This window comes from Melospiza melodia, chromosome 4 (assembly GCF_035770615.1).
Source record: "Melospiza melodia melodia isolate bMelMel2 chromosome 4, bMelMel2.pri, whole genome shotgun sequence".
NCBI classification, from domain to species: Eukaryota; Metazoa; Chordata; class Aves; order Passeriformes; family Passerellidae; genus Melospiza; species Melospiza melodia.
Genome location: NC_086197.1, coordinates 75,289,133 through 75,314,508, shown reverse-complemented (window position 1 = coordinate 75,314,508; position 25,376 = coordinate 75,289,133). Strand labels below are relative to the sequence as shown.

The following is a 25,376-nucleotide window of genomic DNA, read 5'->3' as shown; positions in this document are numbered from 1 at the left end:
ACTGTGCCCAGCTCTGGGGTGCCCAACACAAGAAGGCCATGAACCAGCTGAGACAGTCCAGAGGAGAGCCGTGAAGATGACTGAGGGCTGGAGGGTCTCTCCTGTGAAGAGAGCTGGGCTTGTTCAGCTGGGAGAAGAGAAGGCTCTGGAGAGACCTAACTGCAGCCCCCCAGTACCTAAAGGGGCCAAAAAGAGAGCTGGAAAGGGACTTCTTACAAGGATATGTAATTGGTAAGAAAAGAGGAAATGGCCTTAATTTGAAAGAAGGTAGGTTTAGGTTAATTATAAGAAAAAATTTGCTATGAAGATGTGGAACACCAGAACAAGTTCCCCAGAGCAGCTGTGGATGCCCCATCCCTAGAAGTTTTCAAAGCCAGGTTGGATAGGGCTTTGAGCAACCTGGTCTAGAGGGTGTCCCTGCCCATGGCAGGGGGGTTGGAACTAGGTGACCTTTAATGTTCCTTCCAACCCAAACCATTCTGTGATTCTATGATTTGTGTTTAAAATACTTTTGCAAAGAGTCAAAGCAAACATACTTACTTATGCAAATATGTACCATATACAATAAATATAGAAATAAGGCATGAAGGGCTGGTGTTTACTTGTTTGTTTATTTACACATAACTATATTTAAGTTTAAAAGTTCTTATTGTGTCCTGCTGTTGTTTGCTACAGCATCAGGTGTTTTGAGTCCCAATACTCAGATCAGGGTTTTTAAATTTTTAGAATATATTTTTTTATCTCTAATTGAACAAATATTTACTAGCCATAACCCTGCACAACAGTAACTTCACATTATGCCTTGAAAGTTCAATTTTTAAGATTAAATATATGAAATAATCTGAAAGTAGTTATCTAAAGTATTTTTTACCTTTTCCATTTCACAGTAAGAGTGCTGATTCCACACAGTGAATTTATACTACTTGCACTAAGTATGTTATCCTATTCAGTTTTTTTAAGATCTTTAAAATGAATGCATTAGGCCAGGAAATATTCAGACCATAAACAAAAAACCATCCTTTTATTTTAGGGGTGGGGTTTATTTCATATTTGATGTAAAAATTTTATGCATTTTATTATTTTATTTCTAATAAAAAAGGCTACATGTCTTGGAAAGTGAAACTACACCTAGCAAACAGCTAAAATGAAAAAAAATTAGATGACAACTGCCAGCTGTCCTTATAAGTGGAAACAGAGGTATAGGAGAGTTGTCAGGTCTCTGAGAGCCATTTAGCACTGCAAGCCAGATGATACACTGGAGCCAGTAGCTCCTCTTTCGAATGGAAAAGACAACAGATGGTCATTCAGGAAGGAGGTGTTTTGGAAAGTGGTCAGTGAGTCAAACCAGGTAAAGTGTTGACTGACTTTGCCAATTTATTTACCTTTATATTTTGTTCATCTGTACCCTGGTTTTACTCCCCCTTCAAGCAGAATTTTAAATGTACACCAATGTAGAGACAATGTCAGAGACAGAGAAATAAAATCCTACTTTAAAATATTTACATCTTTTACTCTAAGTGTTGCTCAATTTTCATAAATATGAATTCAAAACCATGACTGCTTCAAAAGCAGTCAAAAGTGGTAGTTGTTTAAAGCACTTAGCACTTCAATTATCAGGAAGAGATAAGACACTAATATTTGCCCATTTTACTGGCTGCTACTTTTAACACTGAATAGACCAGCCAAATCGCAGACAAGTGCCTGAGGTGCCCAGCACCCTCACACTTGGTGGCAATGCCCGAAGCTCACACAAGTCCCTGCTGTGAGCAGCCAGCCTGCCCTGTGCTGCCCTGGAGTGTGCAGCCATCACACTGCCTTATCTGTGGTGTCCATTGGATTGCTCTCAGACCCTTCTGCTGCAAAGCCAGCGGGGAGCTGGGATATTGTGTAGTGCTGAACTTTGAGCCTGAAACACCCAAAATTGTATGTACACATAACTCAGCCTTCCTTTGCCCATCTTTAATCCGTAGCTTTACAAATTCAGTTTTTACTCTTTTTTTTTTCAGGACAAGAAAGGGTAAAATGAAATTGGACAATGTCCTAAACTATCTCCAGGCACCAGGCCCATATCTGCAGGGGAATGCTGTGATCTTCCATGGCTGCCAAAACATTTGTGTGGAATTTAGGAAATTTGTTTTGATCTTCAGACCCATAATTGTGTAGCAGTCTTGCCAACCAGTCAATAGCTGAAAGAAATGAATAAAAGGGTGATAGAAGGCCTTAACAACTTGCTCTCCCCTCTTTTGAATCCCTCCTGTTCTTGCAAAATAGATGAGTAAGTAAGACTAAATTGGACCCCTTTAATTAGTGACAATAGCCCTATTCTGGTATGTGATGCCAATTTAGTCAGTATTCTGCTAGTCCCAAATTTGGTAGTTACGTCAACAGTTTCCCAACACTTGCTGCCTGCACTTGGGGATCTATGCCCAATAATGACAGGATGGCATTTAAAGCATTCTGCACCCAAGGAGGGACCAGCCTCACATGCTGCCTCCTTGGAGCAGGGATGAGCTCCTATACCCCTGGCCAACACTTCAGTTACCTGCTACACAAATGGGAAACTCCAACAGTCTTTACAAGAGAACCAGCTTCTTTCAAGAATGCCTTGTAGGACCTTTGCCTCATGCTGCAAAGCAACAATTCAGAGAACTGAACATGGGAGCTGTAGAACTGAAGACAAACTGAGAGAACCCACAGAGACCACTGTTTTACAAGCTGCTTCAGTAGCAAGCACAGTTTTTATTTACAATGAGATGAAGCCTTAAACAAAGCCTCCAAGTTTCTTACCTCATTGGTTACTTTAATTTGCAAGCATTGATGCTTTCATAGTTTCTTGCTTCAGAAGCAGTACTCCCAGGAATATCTCAACTTCCATCATAACCAAAAGTGGTCATGAATCATCTCTGCTAATACATTAGCAGAGGCTTCTTGGCATTTTGAGATCAAATTCCCAAAGTCTACTGTTTATCCCCAAATTCCCCACTTGTACTTCTTGCACTTTCTCCTAGACAGTATAAATAATACATTCAGAGAGGGGTTCTGAACATCTTAATAATTTTATTTACCATTTTATCATAACACACCCTAAGCATCACCAATGCCAGTCAAGATTGTAGTCCACTTGCATTAGTTTTCATCAAAAATATTTCCTTGTCAAATTGTTCACAGGCAAGAAGTATTAATTATTCCTGGGAAAGGCATTTTAATGTGTGTCATTATTCTAGGCATCAAAAACATCTATTTATGCTCCTCTGAAACCAACAATATGTCGTCAGTGTGAAATAACTATAGGGATGTAAATTTTTAAACAATTCCATTATCATTAATTGTGTACCATTTATCATAGTAAAAAAAAAAAAGTCGTTGCACTGTGATTCCTTCTGTTTCTTTCTTTCCAGACACTTCCCCTCAGCCTTCCTGCCGAGCTTTCAGAATTTTAAATTGTTTAAAATAGTCTTTGAACTGGGGTCGGGAAGAGGTCAGTTGGAGGCAGTATCCCAATGGGTTAACGTATGGTCATCTTTAAAGGAGTGCTATGATAGAATTGAACATAGTTTATCAGACAGAAAATTTGTAGCATCTCATGATGCAAACTGTACTTTCTGAGTGTTACAGAGACCTTTTAAGTAGATCAATATACTATGTTTTTCTTAGAGTACCTTTAGATTTTTTAAATTAAATTTGTGTATATTAAAAAATTACAACCACACAAGATCTTTCATTCACAGAGACGTTTATTTTTGTCTTCAATGTTTGTAGGGAATACGATTTCACTACAAAAGTGTCTCAGAGAAACTCCATTCAAAGTCTAGGCTTAAGAATGAAGGGAAAATATACTTTCAGCTGTACCAGTCCTGAGCAAAGTTTAAAAAAAAATTTAAAAAAAATCCACTAGAGATAGGAAGCAGCACCAATTAAACCAGAGGGCCTCTTACTGATATCTGCTCATGCTTTCTTTTCTGCTTGAGAATTGATAAAAACTTAGGTAGGAAAAATTACTTTATTAGAATGTGGACACAAGATTCACAGTTCCAATCTCTCACCAAATACTACCCTTTTTTTTATAGTTTGAGTCTAGGGCCTCAGTTTTACTTTCCATTAAGTAGTCAGGACTGCTAACAGCAAGACTGTTGCCCACATGGTGTAACATTTTCTCTTACTCAAATTGGTAAATAAATATTTATTTAATATACTCCTTCTAATAAATATTTATTTCCTATTAATATCAAGTTCCTGAAAAGTTACATTGTTCTTAGAAGTATACTACTCATAGCATTATAAAACTTCTGATAACATCAGTTCTCAAAACAATTTAAGTGGCTTACAATCTGTCTCTTGTTGTTTCAGTGAAAGGATTTCAAGCCATTGGTAACACTTGGTACTTAATAGTTGGTTCATCCAGGACATTCAGATTCAATCTTGTCAAAGTAAATACTTCTAAGAGTCAGAACAGAAAAGGCACTTATTTATTTTGGGGAAGACACCTGGCAGGTAAGATTTTTGTTTTCAAAATAACAAGCCCTTTTTCTAATAATAAAATCCTTAAAAAACTAGTTGGATAAACATAATGCCTATGAACAAAACCAACTTAGGTACCCCCTTCCCAAGAAAGGTAATACTGTCCTTGACTGAGAAACTGAGAAATGTGAAAGCATCCAGAAATACTCACAAGTTTTATTCACTTCTGTGATATTCCAGTAGACCATCACAACTGGCTAGAAGAAAAAAAAATCTCCTCCAAACAATGGGTGTTTTACAAATTGAAAGCCTAAAAATTTCTGGACTGTTTTTCATTAGGTACTCATGTCAGCAATAAAATGTAAGATTCTAACGTGTATAACCGGGAACATAACCTTGGTCACAACCAACAACCTGTGACTTCAACCAGAGGAGTAAATCTTTTATCAAACTTCTTGCAATTGAATCATTGCCTCAGTGATGCTCTGTGTAAGGCACTTAGTAAATTTTAAGAGCATCTGACAGTACTGTTGGTAGTTTTGATTTGTTGGTGAGGATGCTCTAACAATGCTTCAAGATTAACAGGTTAAGGTGTGGAATAATCACTGAAAACAGCCATATGAATTACTGGCCACAAAACTCTTCAGAAGCCACATCCATTCTAGTCTAGGTTCTTATCACCCTTGCAACATAAAGCTATCCTTTTTCTTAGCAGTCCAGGAATTAGACCCTTTAAACTTGTGTAGTAGCTAATTGTATGAGAGGAATTAATTTTGTTCCTAACTCTTTCATCTAAGCTTCCACCCTTTCAACAAATAACTTGTATGCAAGAGTGAAATATTCATGGTATTTACTACTTAATTCACAAAACCCTACATCTTCAGGCCAAATGTCATTCAACCACCAGCCATCAAGAACTATAAAGCAAGACACACCTCTAAGAAGTGTGTGCTGCCTACTTCCAATACACTACACAGAGAAAGGAACACTAAGCACACAAAAAAGACAAAGAAGCCATTATATGGCTCTTCTAGGGATTATTCTGAAAATACATTTTCTTTGTTCTTCTTTCCCCCCTCCTTATTACTCTGTTTTTGTGGGGGTTTTTTTGTTGGACTGAGGGTTTTTGAAGGTGTTGACATTTTAGAAACAGAAGCTTCCTACTTGGAATTTCTGTAGGAAAGCAGAGAAAGCACTCAGTATCTGTGCGTGCTCCTCAGATCTCCTTCTCCAGTGGGGACTAAAAGCATTTTACTTGACAACATTTGCCTCCATCAGCTGGAAAGAATTTTGCTTATTTTGCCACATTTAGAAGCCTCCCAGCACAGAATAATACCATTTGCAAAAATGCAGATAATTGGCATCATAGAATGCCAGGTACCTCAGACAGAGTGCTTGAATGGTACAGAATCAGTGTAACTAAGTTTGCTCAGCAAGACTCTCTTCAGGTGGTCAATTATATAGAAACAAAGGCAACAGTGACAAAATTGATACTGACCTCTAAGCTCCCACATACCATTATTCTGTATGACTATGCTGATCTTAAAGAAACCAAAATATAGTTCAAGAATTGGGAACAGCAGTCAAATTCCCCACGTAAAAAAGTAGGCATAATAAATTATTTCAAACTCACTCATCCACTTACACTATAAATGTGCTTATAAGAAACAAAAGAGAGAAGGTATCAGGAATCAGAATGTGCTTCCTTCAGAGGTGGGAGTAATGATACATAATACATGTAACCTGAAGAGATTTCCCTTGCCTAGATTAATTCATAGCTGAAGGCTGCTACAGAAAGATGATCAGTCACATGCCAGACTTTCCTGCTCAGAGATCTGTGCCATCAGGAACTGGGCCTGACATTGAAGTATTTTTATTTATCCTGTGCAAAGAAGAATCAGCTTGAAATAGATTATTCATTGATGACAGCTATATATTAGATGCATATAAATGGCAAATTAGATCTCTGTGTTCACAAGTGGGTATTCAGAAAGTAGAACTGGCCTTACCCCTCACTTGTCTTAACAGATGCAAAGTGATTGAACAACTCCATCCTTGTTTAGTGACAAATACCTGGGACTGTCTTTGAACCAAACAAAATTTGCAGTTTGTAGAATCTAATGATCTTGGGAAGAGGTAATGAGCCACATTTCATTAGCCTTGGTCACATTTCCTTCCTTTTTCTGCATCCTTTTGCTTCTTCATACAGAAGAGGAAAATTACATGCATGTGGTTAGCAAGTTATCAAAAAAATACATTAATAGTCTCCTTTCCTCAGCTATCTTCTCAGTAACTCCACTGTAAATTAGAGCTCCATTGGTCTACAGCTACATGTATTAATTGCCTGAGGAAGCATGTTCACTTTGCTTTGACAAGATCAGGATTTATACACAGATGTGCTGGTTTTGGCTAGGATAGTTAATTTTCTTCACAGTAGCTGGCATGGGGCTGTGTTTTAGATTTGTGCTGGAAACACTGTTGATAACACAGAGGTAGTTCAGCTGTTGCTGAGCAGAGGTTACACAGAGTCAAGGCCTTTTCTGCTTCTACTGTCACACCAGTGAGGAGACAGGGGGTGCACAAGGAATTGTAAGGGGACACCTCAACCCAGCTGACACAGGGATGCCCCAGACCATGTGGGGCTGTGCTCAGCACATCGAGCTGGGGAAGGAGAAGGGAGAGGAGAATGTTTGGAGGGATGGTGTTTGTCTGCTCCAGTCACCATTACCTGTGATGGAGCTCTGCTTCCCTGGGGATGGCTGAACACCTGCCTGCCCTTGGGAAGTGGTGAATGTTTTGCTTTGCGTACATGTGCATCTTTTGCTTTACCTGTTAAATTGGGTCCTTATCCCAACCCATGAGTTTCCTGATTTAGTCTTTGAATTCCCTCCCTCAGTGCACAGAGGGAGAATGCACAGGGCTGTGAGGTACCTAGTTGCCAGCTGGGGTCAAACCATGACAGGAAACAGTGTAACCAAAGACTACACTTTTCCAGGTGGCCTAGATCCTGAAAACATAGTCCTGCTCAAATAGTCCTCCATCTGCCAAGATCTGCCATACTTTCTAGAAAATAATTAAAATTTTAGAACTACTTTTTAGACTATTGTTACTGAACAATATTTTTGGTGGTAATTTTCTTTTTAAGCATATGGGGCAAAGAGCGATTAGATAAGGTTGCAATTTTGTCTTTTACAAAACCCCAAATGGGACAGCAATCTCTTGTAATCATTCTTAATAGTAATCACTAAGTTTAAGCCTTGTTCACAGACGTACCACAATCTTTTGGCATAATGTCTTAGGAAAGTCATGTAAACATGACTTGCTGGTGGATAATAGTATTTTCCAGCAAGCATGCAGTTTTCCATTGCTGTTGTACCATTCACTCCATTCTAGACATTCTACAGAGCACTGATTTGTAATTAACTTGTGAAGTAATTTTCCAAGTTTAATTAGTGGTTAAATCCAATTAATTCTTGTTAAAACACAGGTTCTTTAGATGTCAAGCTAAGCTCAATATGATTGTGGTCTTAGACAAGTCTCCTAAGTCTCTTTTAACAGTTTCTCCTTGTTTTAAAACTTTAACAGCACAAAAAAAAACCATCTGAGCTTCTACAGTTTTACTGATTTTACAGTTTTTGTATAGTTTTTGCTAGTTTGAAGTTATAACCTTCCAAACTGAGACTACTCTGACATAAGCTGGGGCATAATTTCAGGTTAAGAAAACCTCTGGAAGCTCAAGCTGTGTTTCCAGCACACCCAAATCTTAACATTCAGATAGAAGTATGCATTTTCAAAATGCCATATTTAACTGACTGGTCCACTAGCCAAAACCAGCAATAACTTTTATCTTTTTTATCTTATTCCTGAGTAAGCACAGGCTAAATTTACTATAAGTATAGCACCTGCTGTTGCCTTTGGAGAAATTAAATGTAAATGCCTTTCTATTTCCCTACAGTTTCTGATTTTGAATGAATTATACCCAGACTCCCTAGGAGGGAGAAGAGCCAAATAAAGGCATGTTACAGAAAAAAAACCCCAAACAGATACAGTTAAAGAACCCTGGATAAAAAGTAAACACTATAGACAGCTTCGTGGCAAATCAATCCTGTTAACAAAGTAAAATCAATCAGCAAAACATAGGAAACTGTCAGGCTTCTGAGACAGGAGAGGAAAAAAGTAAAGAATTTAAGATGCAACATCTGAAGTTTAGAAGACCTGCCTAAACACTATAGTGAACCAATTGAACAAATTATAGAAAGTACTGTCTCACATGGCTACTTAAAATGTGTTATTCATAATATTAAAAAAAAGTAAAGTGCACAAATTATAAAATCAAACTATTTTTGAGATTTTACAATCTATGCCCCAAAACATAAATATCTAGATAAACACATAATAGGTTAAAACTTCAGTCATAGTCTTAATTATTGACTCTTAATAGTAAGAATATTAAATTTTGAAATGTAATTTATTTATTACTACCTCCTTTGTTGGAATCAATATTTTATATGGTATAATTCAACCCGCTACTGAGTAGAAGAATTTTTATCTCCAATACGTAGATTTAAATTCATGAAAAAAAGAGTTCAGTCAACTATATATTTGTTCTTTTTCTTATACCACCGATAATTAATAGCAAAGTTAGGAAGATAAGAGACTGAATTACTGTACACTTTATCAATGAACTATTTATACTTATTTTCCCCCATTTCTCCCCCCTTTTCCTTTCTGAAACCAGACAATCAATCAGCACATAAAGGAACTCATTTACATGGAACACTATCACACTTGTCCTTGTGGGGCCACCATTTCATGAACATCCCAGGATGTATGGCTGTTGAAGATTGATGCATATATAGATTTAACAAATAACAGTTCTTATGCAGAGAGCAATCACAGAGAAAAATACCTAATCAGAACACATTACAACATTAAATTTTCACTTTTTATAAATGGAGTAAAGATGCTTTTAAATATATTTACAGTTAGAAAAAAGGATTTAGGATTACTACAAGTCAAAATTATTTAGAAATTATGAAAGTGAAGTTCATTTAAATTATATTATGAACAGACTCAAATGCAGTATTTTGCTTAGAATTTGTCTACTCTGCTATCAGTATTGTCATATTCTTTTAATCACCAACAGGCAAAAACTCAACTTTGCTTAATGCTAAAACGAGCATCATTGCGATAAAACTCTGGCAACCTAATTGTTCAGTTAAAACCACCACAGCTTTTAAGAACCTAGCTGACTTCTGCAGCACCTGTTGTAGAAATTGCTCTTCAGTGTCTTGTTCCATAATGAACACTGAGACTTTCTGCATTATTTTTGATAACCATACTTGTAACACATTGTTGAGATTATTCTCTAGAGACAGTTGAATCATAGTAAAATCCACTCCATCCTTCCCTTCAAACCAAATAGCTACTTAATTCTGAAGATAGAGTCCCTTTGTTGGCAGTGCTGGGTGGTTTATTCACATAAACTTAAATAAAAATACATTTCCCATTTAGTGAAATACTGGTAATAGATTACTGTTTCTTTGCAAGGAATTCTGAAATGTGTTAGAATTCATTACATTTCAAATTAGAAACACATTTCATAAAACTTCTTGCAATGAGATTTACTATCCTTAAACTGCTTAAACAGTTTCAGCTCTTTTGTAATCCATTACATCAGTATATTCTGCAAATAGTCCCATCTAAAAATAAAATATAAAAAAATAAAGTTGCAAAGCATGTATTTTTTTCTTTTAAAAACTAGTGTATGCTATTCTGAACACTAGCCCGGCCCCAAAAACATTTAAGAACCTTAAAAAGCATGTTTTACAGATACTAAATTTGGCCAGGTAACAGCAATGAACAGACATCCTATTTTTAGTAACATAAAGCAGAATACATAATAAACAGGTCAGTAGTTAACCATCTGAAACAGCCTATAATTAACATTTGATGTCTAAAAAGTTTAAACAGCAACACCAAGGAATGAGGTATGTATGTTCTCAGATATCACATCAGACTCTCATTTTATGCAACTAACTATATTTCACAACTAGCATCTTACAAAATAGAACAGTACCATTGTGCCTGTAGAAGTACTGCATTAAAAACAGAAAAATACATTACTACAAGAAACCACCAAACATCACAATTGTCAGGGGCTACAAAAATCCATTATTTTAAGCCGTTAAGAAGACATATCATATGTAGGTAATAATTTGGGGCTGGATTCACTACCAAGAAGGTCCATCCAACTTTCACACAGGCTTAAAAATTTTTACTTTGAATGAAAAAGAAAAGGCTCACAGGAGTGTAAGTGCCCTACCTCACTAAAAGGAGATAAATGAACTTTTGTACTGAACCAGATTATATAATTTAAAATCTATACATGAATTGTATGTATGTATGTATCAAAACACTTATTGGTTGTAAACAAAAATGCAAAATCTGTATTCACAAAAATATTTTATTGGTGATTTTACATAATACCAGGTGGTATTGTAAATAGTTTTGCTCTTTATCAGTATATTGCTAAGTGCGTGAATGTTGACAGCTTATGCCATAAAGTAGGATACTGAGTCTTTTTCCAATGATTTATGACATAATATATTCTAACAGGCCAATTCAATACTCAAGAAATTGATTCAGGAACAAAAAAATAATAGAATTATTATTTCCTTATTCTTGTGCAACATCTGATATTCCTGTATTGAAATGATAAGTGACTATGTGACACTAGAAAAATCTGGGGCAAGGAAACAGCACTAAGCAGAAATGAGAACTGCAGATCTGTTCTTTTTAAAGCTTTTCCAAACTTTCATATTTCCAAATAGTTTTTGCCAAATGCATCACCATCTGAGGTTCAGTATTTGTTACACAACACAAAATACCAGTGTACAGCGACAATGCAGTACTTTACCTGAATTGCAAGGTTAACTAATCAATGCTTAGAATGTGTTTTCTATTTTGCTTGTAAACATTACAATAAGTGTTTTAAGTGTCAAAAAATATTGGTAAAACCATCAACATAATTCAGTAACAGTAATCTAGTAAAATGTGTCAAACATTGGCAAAAATCCATACAAATGTTTTCTTTAATAACATTTTTCCTATTTAACCACACCAAGTACCAGCAGGTGTTTTTAAGAAGATAATTATTATGAAAATTCTGTTGCAGCAATAATTGATTAAGTTGATCTTTGACTTGCATACATATAACTATGTTTCACAATTCTCAAATAATACATATTTAGGCAGCTTGAACTATGTTATAAAAATTTAAATTCAGTACATGCCAATAGTAGAGATTCCAAGAGTTGTGTTAGAATTCACTAAACTAAAAGTGAAAATGGACATACCGATAACACTGCATAATGAACATTCAAACCACATTTTCATGGCACCCTTACACATGTAGATTAAAAAGTTGGTCTGAAGATGCTTCACAAGCATTTGTTGATAGCATTTAAATTACTATAGAATCACAAAATAAGCTGAGTTGGAAGGGACCAAAAAGGATCATCAAGTCCAAATTCTGGCCCTGCACAAGACAGCCCCAAGAGTCACACCCTGTGCCTGAGAGCGTTGTCCAAACTCCTCTTGAGCTCTGTCAGGCTGGTGCTGTGACCATTTCCCTGGGGAGCCTGTTCCAGTGCCCAAACACCCTCTGGGTGAAAAACCTTTCGTGGTATCTAACCTAAACCTCCCCTGACTCAGCTTCATGCTGTTACTATCGCTGCACTTTTTTTCTTTCTTTTTTTTAAACTGCATTATGTTCTAGTCAACATATCAATTATGCATGACTAATCTGTCATGAAAATGTGGTGACAGAACTTACGCATTTGCATGTTTTGAAGAGACTAATGAAACTGGAGGAAATACACCTTAATGAGATTCCCCGTTCAGTGACGACGCTTCTCCTCTGGGTGAAGATGACCTGGACATTCCCCTCTCTGTGTTGTCAGAGCTAGAACCACTCTGACTGTGTTGATCTGCAGAAGCAGCACTGGAAGCAGGTGGTGACTTAGTTTTCTCCTTAAAGTCTGTAATAATGACTGTCAGATCTCCAACGGTAACTTCCAAATGCTGAGCGCTACTTCGATCCACATTTTTCAACCTTGGCCTAAATAAAGGAAACAATCATATTAAAAGCACACACACCATCTTATTATCTTGTTTCCCTCTTACTTTTTAGGAGCTCAGGAGAACAAATGTGTATATATCTTTTTGCAACACATAATATGTAGGAAAACAAAGTACCAAAAGTATTAACAGTGGAGTGTTTCTTAGTATGTTTTACATTGAAATAGTTGAATATAACACATTACCATCTTGTAAAACTATTTAGAAGTTGACATTTTTAATAAAGTCACTATGCAGCAATATGTGAAGGTTTTTACTTATAAAACCCAATTCTTTCTTTATTGTGACTATGCAAAGATATAAATTTGATCCAGGGAAACATCCATCCTTGCAGCAGCCTGAAGCAACAATTAAGTAGAAAATTATGTTCAGTAATGAAGATGTTGGTGTCTGTCTTTTGAATTCAACAGCACAGGCAGTGTTAACTTGCAGCAGGTGTTACCTCATTTCAAAACCTCACTAGGACCACCAGTATACTATTTGAACTGGACTTTGTGTTCACAGTGTAACTGTTATTCCTGGTATAGTCTCTGTTTTAAATTATGCAGAGATTAATGATACACAGTGTTGACAGACTAAGTATCTTCATTCAATCTTTCAACTGTTTAATTTTTCACAACAAAAAGAACTAAAGAATAATTTGACTTCTGTTTTGACATCATATTTTTGCTGGTGACATGCACAAAATACTTTCAATTTAGTCCTTTCCCATGATCACCATGAAAAAGTGATACCAGACAGCTGAATTCACACAAGCAGCTATGAACAGCACAATCTGTGCATTTAACTGACTCCACAGCTACCACTGGCTCAAGCTGCAATAAAATAATGACACCACATGTTTGCAGGTGTGGTAACAGCACAGCTCTAACCTCTACCCTATCATCAACTTTGTTTGAAGTAGAATTTGTTCCCATTCACATCAGCTGAAACAATTCATGTCTTTTCTCCACTACAACTGAGATAGGCTTTGACATCATGCTCCCCTGAGGCTGAAGCAGTATGACTGAAGTTACTCAGAAAAAATTGAAAATCTGCTGATGTGCATCATGGGAATAGAGAGAAAAGTTCAGAATTATCAACTTGTGCAAGTGCTGTGTACCTGGAGATTATTAATTATACTGAGTATGCATGAAGATTTTTGTAGTTGTTTCCAGCAATAATATATACATTTTAAGGCAAAAAGAAAAGGATATCCCTTTTTTAAAAAATACTGAAGAAATCTGCCTAAACTAATCAGGCATTCTTAACTTACTATTGTACCTAGTAAAACAATTCTTGGAAAAAATTAACTGTTTGAATTAAAAAAAAAAATCAATTCTTAATGCAAGATCATACTGGTATTTCAGCCCCAGATTTTATTTTAGGTCTTTTTCAAATTTCATTCATCTTTCCCTGTCTCACTTTTTGCATTTTTACTGCATTATTGCAATTTACTCAATATTTCAATTTAGAATTGGCTTAACTAAAGCTCACTATGCTAACATTAAATGCTTCATAATTGAAGTACTTCAGCTGCATGAGGTAAGCTTGTAGATTTGAGTATTTAAAAAAGAAAAATGAAAGGAAATAACACCTCAGCGTCCTTAATCCTAACCATGACTTTCCTAATGACTGCTCTCTACTGACTCTCAGTCTCTCCCTTGTTCTGATCCTAATGATCCTATTTCAGGCACAACAGAAGCATCTGCTACTTCCCTGCATAACTAATCACAAAGGATATTTCTTGGCTGGGCTATTTTGGAATGCTTCCAAAAAAAAAAAATCAATAGTTCCTCCCACATTTGCTTAGACTACATGTCTTATAGACTTTTCAGCTTTTTTGACACAACATTCTTGCCACAATAACTTTATGCTTAGATTATGATGAATTAGGGGTTAAACCTGCTGCTTTTGTTTAGCAGTTTGCACCCTCGTTCCTTACAGCAAGATCAAGGCTTTTACAATTGCTTGTCTGTACTGCAATATTTCATGTTTTCACTTGTAAGAGTCCTTCAGCATCCCAGATGTGGCATAGAGAGTTCTATCACTAGGTAATTGACATACCTTATCCTGTCACATTAATTTATGCCCTAGTTCAGCCCTTCAAAGCTGAAGGGTTCTACAAGGCTATCAATAACTAAGTTATTTTCCCTACTCATCTGTAGTCTGGTACTGGTTCTCTCTCCTCCCACTACTATTTTGCATGAAAACTAATCACTCCCATCCTCTCTTTTTTCCAGATATTAATATCATCAATTTGCCTATCAACAGTTTTGTATGGTATGCAAAACACTTCTATAAACTCTTAAAACAATACACTAAATAACCCTTAAAAAGTCTTTCTTTCTTTCTCTGTTCAGCTGATCTCCATCTTCTGGCCACAAGTACACACTGCAGGTCTTCTTCGTATTTTATAGACAGGCTAAACCAAAAAACTTCACACCAATATATAACCTAGCTGTTTGCCACAGCGCTTAGAAACCAGTAAAATCAAAGAACACTTTCTTATTTTTGTTTGTAAATGACATTTTACGAATACTGCAAAAGTTTCTAAATTTTTTACCTGGTTTTCTTATGACTGTTCTTTTTGCTTGTTGTTTCCTTTTCACTTTTTTCCTTTTCTACTTTGTCTTTTTTCTCTTTCTTTGATTGTGTAGGGGGCACAAACTGCTGAGGAACCTGTTGTGCAACCAGCTGAGAGACAGGCCGAGGTTTCCTGTGTGCACATATATACAGACATGCATAATGCTCAGACTTTTCAAGTCTCAAACTGTCTACACTTCAGTTATTAACGTTAACCATCACTGTAAGAAGAAATAGTGTTTAAACATATCTTGCTGCTAATACTTCATTAAGACAGCATATAAAATTTAAAGCCAGTATAGCCTTTTGTTTCACTTACTTGCATTATGAACAAGTGAGATTCTTTTTTCTTATTTTACAGCATTTAGAGACAATATTTGCAATGAGCCCTCTTCTTGCAGCTGTCATATCCAGACACAGAGTTCAGAGTGAGCTCCAAAAGACAATTCTTCCAGAAATTACATTACCACCCACTCCCAGCGCCTTCAAATGTTGGAATGGGCTGGTTTGAGTCTACTCCAATACAGAAGCAGACAATCCTTATCACAAAAGGGAAAAAGCTGACCTTTGAGGTATCAGAGCTAAAGCCATTGTTGGCTTATAGAATAAAATTCAAGTGTTTTCAGCTCAAACAAATTTATTGGAGGCAATAATAAATCCTGTTGTGTATAATTTTTATCATGTTGTTCACTGGAAAAAAATACACTGCTAGGCTATAGCTGTCAGAACACATATACTTTGGAAGCTGTCAACAGAAACATAAGACCACATTCCATCAGTATACACAGTGCAGGTTTCATTTCTGAGTTTTGATCCAAACTAAAAACCAGTGAGAAAAGAGCAACAGCAGGCAAAAGAATTTCAACCATTTATTAGTTTTACATTTTCCAAAATATTATTTTGAAGTGGATTAATTTTTTAATCTGTTTTGTATTGGAATTCAATGATCCTAGTTTGAAATGAAACATTTTACTCATTGCATTGCAGGCGTATTTACTTGTTCTGCAGTTTCAGAATTAAGAAATTTCAAGTCACAATATATAAAAAGCTTCTGTTATTAACACTTCGAAGATGTAAATTTCTTCTCCAAAAGAATGCTTACCCTGCCAAGCTCTTGGGTTTTGTTAGTTGGATTGTGATGTTAGGTCTTTTAAAAATAGAAAAAGCACAAATTATATGCACTGTGATACTCTGAAAATACAAAACCGTTATCAAAGCAACAGAAGCCATCAGCTCACACACATACTTAGTTATCCCAGCTCACAGGATCACACTACTGGCACTTCTTGCTTGGGTGAAGAGATGAGAAAAATAACAAGTGCAGGAAATCAAGGCAGCTCCCATTAACAAGTTATATTTTCAGTAATGATTGCAATAGTTCAAGTTACAGACTGAAAACCAAATTACAGGAACTCAAAGTGTAGGAAAGAGAGTTAATATTAATCAGCTGAGATTTCATGAGTCTTCACAGTAATTTCTTAATGAATTAAATAAATTAAAGAATAACTATTAATAAATTGTCAACACAACAGAACTTTGGGATAAAAACTAGACTACCCCTTACTCACTCATGAACTGAGCCTCCATTGACTCATGGAGGGAGGAAGAACAGGAACAAATCCCTCTAGTGAAAACTCCCCAGCTTATAGCACTAGAAACTTGCAAAGAACACTGTAGTGAGCCCACAGTGAACAACTCAAATGGGCTCAATAGACTACAAATGTGCAGCTTAACATAGTACATAAGATATTTTTAAGAAAACTTGCCTCAGAATTTTTTCAACCTTTTTTCACAGTATTTCATAACAGAGCAAAACCACCAAGGTGTAATTGATGCACAAGCTTATAATTTCAGGTGGAAGACAGTTGTGATATATACAGAAAACTGATGATCTGTCTTGAATTGAAGATTGCTCCAGGAGATAGGGATACAGTTTGTCATGACAGTCAAGTGACAATCCCATCATTACTACACAGTGACCTGAGAGAATGATCAGACATGTTACTTAGGAACTAAGACACTAGTAACTCGACACACAAGGAATTGTTTCCCAGGAGCGTGGGCAACACCATGATTACAGAAACTTGTTAGAGGTAGAGGGGAAAAAACAATCTTAGCAAATAAGATCTGAAATTATAACCATTTCAGTTCCTGAGGGCAAACTAGATAATTTCTGTTAGAGTACAGATAGGAAATTAAGCTTAGTTCTAAGTCCTAGTCTTAGAACTTTTTTCCTAATAGCATAAAATGAGTGGGACTGAAAAAAAATCTTTGCAACAAGGAGCAGAAGTCAGTAAAGACAAAAAAAAATACAGAGAAATCATATTTTGGAAGATGCACTAAAAATTAATCAAGAAGTTATATGTGGCTTTGCTGTGACAGGAGACTCTTTCCATTAAAGAGCCATATCTTTGTTGTCAATTTTTTCTACAGCTATTAGTTACATCACTGTTCTAAATTTTATTATCTGCTTTCTCAAGTTCTGATTTATTAAATGAGGCATTCAAGGTTGCTATATTAAAAACATTGAGAAAAAAAGTAATTCATCTCTCAACACTAGGAATGCCTTTCAAGTGCTCAATTTTTCCCCAGGTACTCAAAAGCAGCTAATGAACTGTAACCAAGCACTTCACAAGCCATGCAGGTGTCAGGAGATAACGCTACTACATTCATGAGGCTTGAACCTGTTAGAATTGCTCCTGCTTAGTGGTAGCTGAATCATGTCACTCAAGCATGAATAAATTCATAGAGAAAGGCGATTTTAGAGAAGATAAAAGTAAGAGAAACTATCCCTGTAACGGGAAATTGATTTTGATGATTTGCCAAAATAGAACATTTTAAATTAGTCGTTTTTGAAGCCAGTTAAAGACTCCTTGCAATATGCTGCTACAGATTAAGTAGATCTGATGTTAACATGGCCTTTTGTTTATATTTATGGTCATTTGCTCTTAAGGAATATTCAAGAGCACCTGAGCTAACTGGTGTTTAGAAAGAAGCTCTATAATCTTCTGCATTAAGATTACAAGTATTTTTGCTTCTATCACTGGACAACTATTGGACCACCACAACTGAACAATCCAGAACTACAAGGAGAAATATTCATAAAAACAATACCTATTATTTAGCCAGCCCCTAAAAGCTTTGTATTTTTGCCTAGTAATTCCACTTTAGTCAGTCAAAGGAGAACATTAAGAAAGGCATACACTATTACAGAAGATAAGCGCTAGCAATTCTTTCCAGAGGTGAACTTCATGGTTTAAGCACTGTAGCCATATCAAGAAACTGATTCACTGAGCTCCAAGAGATCTCTAAACATCACATCTCTGAATATTGCACTCCCCTTCTCTACCTAGTTTTCCTTTTTAGACAGTGTTATCTTGCCTCTAAGTTGACATCAGCCATACTTCTACCTACACTTCTATCCCAATCTCATCCATTACACTTTTTTAATTATCTAATTCCAATGCTGCTTTTTATCAAGGTCCTACTTGACAGGCTCTTCATAGTCTCCTTTAAAAAATTAGGAAAACTAACATTTTTGGTCCTTTAACAGCCAACAGGCGTATTAAGACAAACATACGAGGATAAAGTTTTTGTCTTCCCTTAAATTCCCATAAATGCTCAAAAACAAGGATGTCATAATTTTAACTCTAGTCTTCTTGTTGCAGGATGTAACTACATTTTATCTTACCAGGTTTGATCTAGCTGCTGGTTGAGAAAGCATATTTATAGAGGCTGCAGAAACTTGTCTTTGCTTTAGCATTTGCATGCAGAAACTCATTCAGTACTGACATTGTAAAATATTTAATACTGCAAAGGTGAACTGGTTTTCATTGCTGACATTCTTTTAAAAAAAAAACTTTGTAGCACAGAAATTTACATGCCTAGAGATTAAAAATTCTCAAGAAGACCACATGATATCTGGAACTGTTGCCCTGAGTAATTTCCATTACTCAGAGCTCAACACAATACCTTCATACTTCATGCTTATAAAAAAATTTGGACATCTCACAGCAGTAAATGCTTCCTTGACTTCCCTCACCGACTATTCACCGATAGCCTGTGTTAAGAGTATTTTGACTAATTTGATACGGTGAATAATTTGGTCTCATCACAGCAAAGCAGATCCATTTTGAGAACCAAAGTAAACAAAAAATATCTGTACAATACTGATGACCAACACAGACACCAGAAGTACAATAAACTCTCAGTTGCCAGAGTTGTGCATCAAACATGCAGACAACCAAACTGGCTTAATGCTGAAGTATCTTGGTGTTCAGCTGAATTTAATTTATATAGAGCACAACTACATTTGCACAATTCTGCTTCTGCAGCGATTACAAGTCCACAAAGCACCTAATGTCTTCTGCACTACTCAGAGTATAAGCTCCAATTCTGACAGACCTGAACTACTTATCTGTCAATCAGCATTAGAGCTCATCTGCCACAGTCTGGAAACAAGGAGCATGATGGTGCCAACTGTGATAATTTTCCCATGAATCATCCCCAAGTCTACCTACATCTCAAGAGAGTTCTGTGTTAGCATGAGGTAGCCCTGCATGTAAAGTCAGGAGTTGATTTGTCCATTTGGTGCCACAAATCCTGAATGGCCAGAGCCAGCCAAATAAGACTGCCAAGTAGCAGAGTCCTGCCAAGCAAGTGAGGCTGCAGAGAGCACAGAGACACCAACAGTCCAACAGAGCAGCCAACACATCCACTTTGATTTAGGGGGAGCCACCCTGGACTTGAAGTGGTGCACATAACCCATACTTTTCTATACAGAAATCTAGATGCTATAATTAAATCCCAGTGCTTTTTCCAACCTGTTGAGGGAAGTATATTGTCATCTATAATGTGCAGTTTAGAGGCTTCAGACATGCTGAAGAGCGGGCAACTTACTCAAAGGCACACTCTTTCCTGAAGCTCTATCTCCTGTTTTGTATATTTTACTACTGCAGAAATATTAAAATTACAATTTCCCAATTGAAACACAATGGGTCTAGATTAAGGAAATGCCATCACCTCAGCATTCAATCAAGATGAAAGATGTTCTCCAACAGAAAACCTGGATCCTTCAATTCTGCTTAAAATGGAAGAACTTCCATTTTAATGGGATCCTTTCCTTCCTTTTCCTCAAGTCTAGCCACCCCCTGGCTTCAAATCAGGCCAATGGCTCTTGCCAGAGGCTTATCCTGTCTCAAATGGCAAATTATCTGTTTTCTAAAGCTAGAGACACACACAATTTATCTAAAAACTTAAAACAGCACATGAGGCCTGATATTTAAGTCTGCTACTGAGCTCTGGTCAAATTACTTGCCAAACTTTTCCTCCAATAACTAGAGAATAACCTAGTCCAGTTTTACTTAGCTATCAAAAATCTGATACAATTTCAATTCCTCTTACTTCCTGGTTTCCTATTAAACTTGTCCCATCTTAAAAATCAGGAAGAAATTGTCTGTGAAACACTGTTCCTACAGAAGGATGTTATGTCCTAGCTGCCCAAGATGGTATGGATTTATTCTGGATTCATGGACTCAAATTTCTCTTCCAAATACTGATCAGTCACCTTCTGGATGACAGCAGGACTCAATGAGAGAGGTAACATCATGGAATCAAAGAATTGTTTAGGTTGGAAAAGACCTCTATGATCATGATGATACTATCAAACGGAAGGGATAACTACTATATACCTGGAATTGTCTATTCATCAGAACAGTTTAAGACTGATCAGCAGTATCTTATCTCCTACCATGTTTTCCCTCCCAGAAAAAGAAAAGCTCCCAAGAAAAACAAAGCCTGTGATATTTCTTCATAAGTTTCCACATTTATAAATGTAGAATCTCTATGTGGTATCACACACATTTCAAAATTCCAACTTTGCAAATGACTGTCATCCTTTTCTCCACTTAGAAAAAAACCCTACCACCAAACCAAATCTGGCTTCAGAGACTTAAAGAGGTTTTATTCAAAGACACTCCTAATCCTTAAGCAGTACCATTTATCTACACTTATCTTCCCTGCTAGGAGACATTGACTTTTTGTTCAAGACAGCAGATTTATTTCTCAAGAAAGAGAAGTCAGAAATATCTGGAACAGAAACCTGACTGATTTCATCTTACCCTTGGTCATAGACTCATTTCCTCAAAAATGAAAAATCTTTATATTTAAAGTTTTCTTCCCTTTCAGGAGATTCAGGGGGACAAAATAAATGTTTCCAAGCAAATGCAAGTTCCCACATCTTCTCCTCAACTTCTTGCTGCTTTTAGGCCCTCACTGCACAGGGCTTAGGCAGTGAATTCAGCATGTTTCTGAACATCAGTGTCCTTCTCTCCCACCAGCATGGCATGACAGAACTCATTCTTTGGAAACCTGGAGTCTAGTCAATTAGCACCCTGAATTTTACTCTCCTGGATTTTACAGGAGTTAGCAAAATTGCTACAGTCAAGAGGTCTCACAAGTAGTAAATAATCTATTTATATATGCCATCTTTGGTCAAACTCATGAAGCTGACTGCTAACTAATAGAATCAGTACAAAAAAGAAATGCTTTTGACTTTAGATTTCCACATATGACTTTTTCTATGGTGCCTCCTTGGAAAAGTCTTGGAGATCATTCCAAAAACTGCATTGTAGACAGGGTATGTTGATGCATTTTGGACTAAACCTAGAACACTTGTCATTGTTCTAATGTAGTAGAAACTCTAAAATCAATCAGGCATTCCCAATTCAGTACCTTTGTGCAAAGCATAACAGACCAAGGTCAACCAGATTGTAGGAAAATACCTAGAACTACTCACTGGGCTCCAGAGAAAGTCAAGTCAGCTCCTAACCACTAAAGTGCTCCTGAATCCCACGTTCCTCTTCATTTACTACTTATGAAGGACAATTGCTTAAAAGCAGCCTTCGGTAAATAGAAGAGATGCCCCGCAGATTTGTCTTTCTCCTTTCTATCTGCTCCTTTGTTTCTAACTGAGCTGACTCAGCTAATATTTTTTTAAATGGAATTCCAGCATGATTCTTATACTTGTATTCTTCCTCCACCAGCTTTTGCTACTCCTCATCTAGCAATGATTTCAGAAATGCCTTGTAAACATTCCAAACCCTGATAAAAATCCTGATTTTCTGATGTTTGTTTCATACATGTCTTGTTAAAGTCTAAACAGAATACAGTTAAGGGCATTAAAATCTTGTTGAGAACAAAGTTGATCATTCAAATTCTACTCTGTTCTTTCATTACTACTCTGGGTCATCTTGCAATACAAATGTACAGACTTTAAATATCTTATAATTTATTTGAAGATCATTTTCCACTCACATCTATCCTAAATATTAATGTCTCAAGAGGCTAATAGAAATCTGATATCCACAGTAATACTCTAATCTCCATTTTTCCAGTCATTACTGGAATGTCAAGAAAAGCTTATCTTCACATACTTTCTACTTCCTCATCATATTCTAGCTGGTCTCTGCTAAAAACCCCTCCAGCACGTCCTCATTTCTCTAAGGGCCACATTCTCAAATATCTCTTAACACAGTAACTATAGCAATTAATTAAAAAGTAAAAGGTTGTTCCTAATCTTGAAAGCAAGCAGACATATAAAGGGAGACAAACAGAAAAAGGCATGATTATACAGTAAGCAGCTTTTTAAACAAATTGAAGTATGTGAAGAAGTGGTTTTAAGTAGAAGATTTTCTAAGGTATGAATACTGCAGTAACATATTAGAATACCTTCACATATCTATGAATGTTTTGAGCAATTCTTACAGTATTTATTTCAGTAACTTTTACAGGGCACATCTATGGTTGAATATTGCAGCAATTTTAGAGTATGAAGCTTCCTGTGCATTTTCAAAAAGACATTAATTATACAAAGATTTAACTCTAACTTTGTAATAGAGCTCAGACAGTGTTTCACTCAGCATATCACAGAACAGTTTGCAACCAGCACCTTTGGAATGTGACTTGCCATGATGGATCAATGCTGTAGATTCAGATGGCAGAATGTCTAGATGGCTCCAGAATAAAAGAAAGATACTTCAAATTCAGTTTCTGCACCAAGTCACATGTTACCCTGAAGTAAACCTTACTAAGAAGTCTAACTTTCCTCCCACCCATTAGCCATGGTTTTTTCAGGGTTACCTCCCTTCTCCCACCCTCATATACTGATAAGAAGTTACTGTGTCCAGCAAGCAATTAACATTTCCAATTCCTCAGGCATGTCTTCACTCTTTATCAGAGTGAAAAAGTCTTTCTGCAAAACAGGTACACTAACACTAGTGATTTTTGTATCTATGTCTCTTCCAGAGTCTCTTTTCCCTCCCAATGTAACTGGTTTCAAGGACAAAAACATAAGCAACTTCACCTAAACATTCACCTAAAAATTAAGCATATACACAGCTATCTGACTCTTCCCTGCTTTGAGCTAACCTCTGCCTCTGAAGAGCTTGACTTCAAACAGACTGCTCTTCTTTTCAATACTAGGAATTCACAAAAAATGTTGGAAGGCTGAGGCCTACATTTGTATAGACATTGAAACGGTATTGTCAGTATTAAGTAAAACAAACAGGACCAAATTAAATTTTGCATGATAATCTTAGTAAGGCTTAAAATGCAAAAGAATTTCCTAGGAGTCAAGAAATTGTTACCTGAATTCTTTATAATACAGAAAAAAAATAACTACAACCAAGACATGCATACATGTATTCAGGCACTTCAGTGGTTGTCCTAAAGTAAAAATGTTGGCAATCAACAACCAATTTGACATTTAGAGAGTGGCAGAGTCTTATTAAACTTCCAAGTAAGAAGGTAAAAGTTTAACTGTTACATTTTAGGCCATTCATTCCAGTTTATGCTTATATCTGTACCATTAAAGTGTAAGTATATGCAGCCTGGCACAGAAACCAAGCAAACAACTCCCTACCTTTTTTACTGATCCTTCTTTGTGCTTCAGGACAATGAAATTTTCCAGTGTTAGTTTGACAGTAAACACTTAAAAGCATGCAATGTTTTTTAAACTTCAATAGTAGAGGGACTATTTTTGTCAAATGTAAAACACTAATTCCCAAATAATTAGAGAATTGTTAAGCATTTGTACACACAAAATGTACAACAGCTTTTAATATATCCTTCCATATATCTGCAGACTAGCAGCTACAGCATTTCAGACTCTATTTTCTTCTATCAGGCAATTTTTCAACTAACTTAAATTTTTCTTCTAGATTTGACACAAGCAAAAAAAAATTGACACAAAAGCAAAAATTTGCTTTTTAAAATTACATGTAACTTGTTATTGACTATCATATCTAGTCTACAATCTCTTTCTGCAGCACCTTGTACAAGAGCTTTCAGGTTCTGCAAAACTATTCCATAACAAAGGAAGTTGCTTTTTCAACTTCACTATAAATCCAGCACAAACCTTTGTTCCATTACTATTGCTGGCTTTTGAGATCAAGTTCCAGTAAGCCACAACTTGCCTCCTAATAAAAAAGGCTCACATCAGTGACTATTAAGCAGCTCATTGATATTATTTAAAGCAAACAAGAAATCATCAGGGACAATGTGTAGTATTGCAAATGCTGTGGCCAGTTGGATCTTGCAACCTGTGTTCTACACAGAAGCAAGCAGCTCATGTTGTGATGCCACTCCTGATTTCTAACAGTTTAAGTCCTGTGAAAAGTAAAAAATATTTCCTACTGCCAAGTTCTTGTAATGCAAGTACAAGTTGCTAGCAATTAAATTAAATCACTACCAGGAACAGCAGTGTTTGGGTTCTGACACAGATCAGCTCACTCTCCTTTAGTCATCAGTACTCTATTAAGCTATTCATAGAATAAAAACTATCAGATTAAACTACATTTAGCCTGCTGTGTCACATGAATATGACCTCACTAATCACCACACAAAGCCATCTTGTGAGAAACTAGTCTTTATTGCTGCATTGAAGCAGTTCATGATTAAATGCATCTTCAACACTTTGCTATCCAAAATTATTTTTCCTCGTTACCATTACTTCTGTCATATGCTAGAGTGTTACCAGGCCATTTCACTGCCTCTGCAAATAATGCAAGTGAATAATTATGACAGTGCAAACAATGGAGCCAGTGGTCTGTACGAAAAAACATGATACAGCTCCATCTGCATATAGCAGAGTAGCAATGCAATTTCTACACATCCTATGTATATTTGAATTCTAACTTTCAGACAGCTCTGAT

At 36.3% G+C, this 25,376-nt stretch overlaps 1 protein-coding gene across 1 annotated transcript in view; it reads right to left on the bottom strand.

The window, feature by feature from the left end:
• Positions 1 to 3,716: 3,716 nt before the first annotated feature.
• The window catches only part of YAF2 (YY1 associated factor 2), a 31,239-nt gene continuing 9,579 nt past the window's right edge, over positions 3,717 to 25,376 (bottom strand). The window contains exons 3-4 of the mRNA XM_063155205.1: positions 15,146 to 15,298; positions 3,717 to 12,580 (exon numbers count right to left, since the gene is read on the bottom strand). Of these exons, the coding sequence (XP_063011275.1) occupies positions 12,343 to 12,580; positions 15,146 to 15,298 (391 nt within the window). The 3' untranslated portion in view covers positions 3,717 to 12,342. The remainder of the gene's footprint in view (positions 12,581 to 15,145; positions 15,299 to 25,376) is intronic.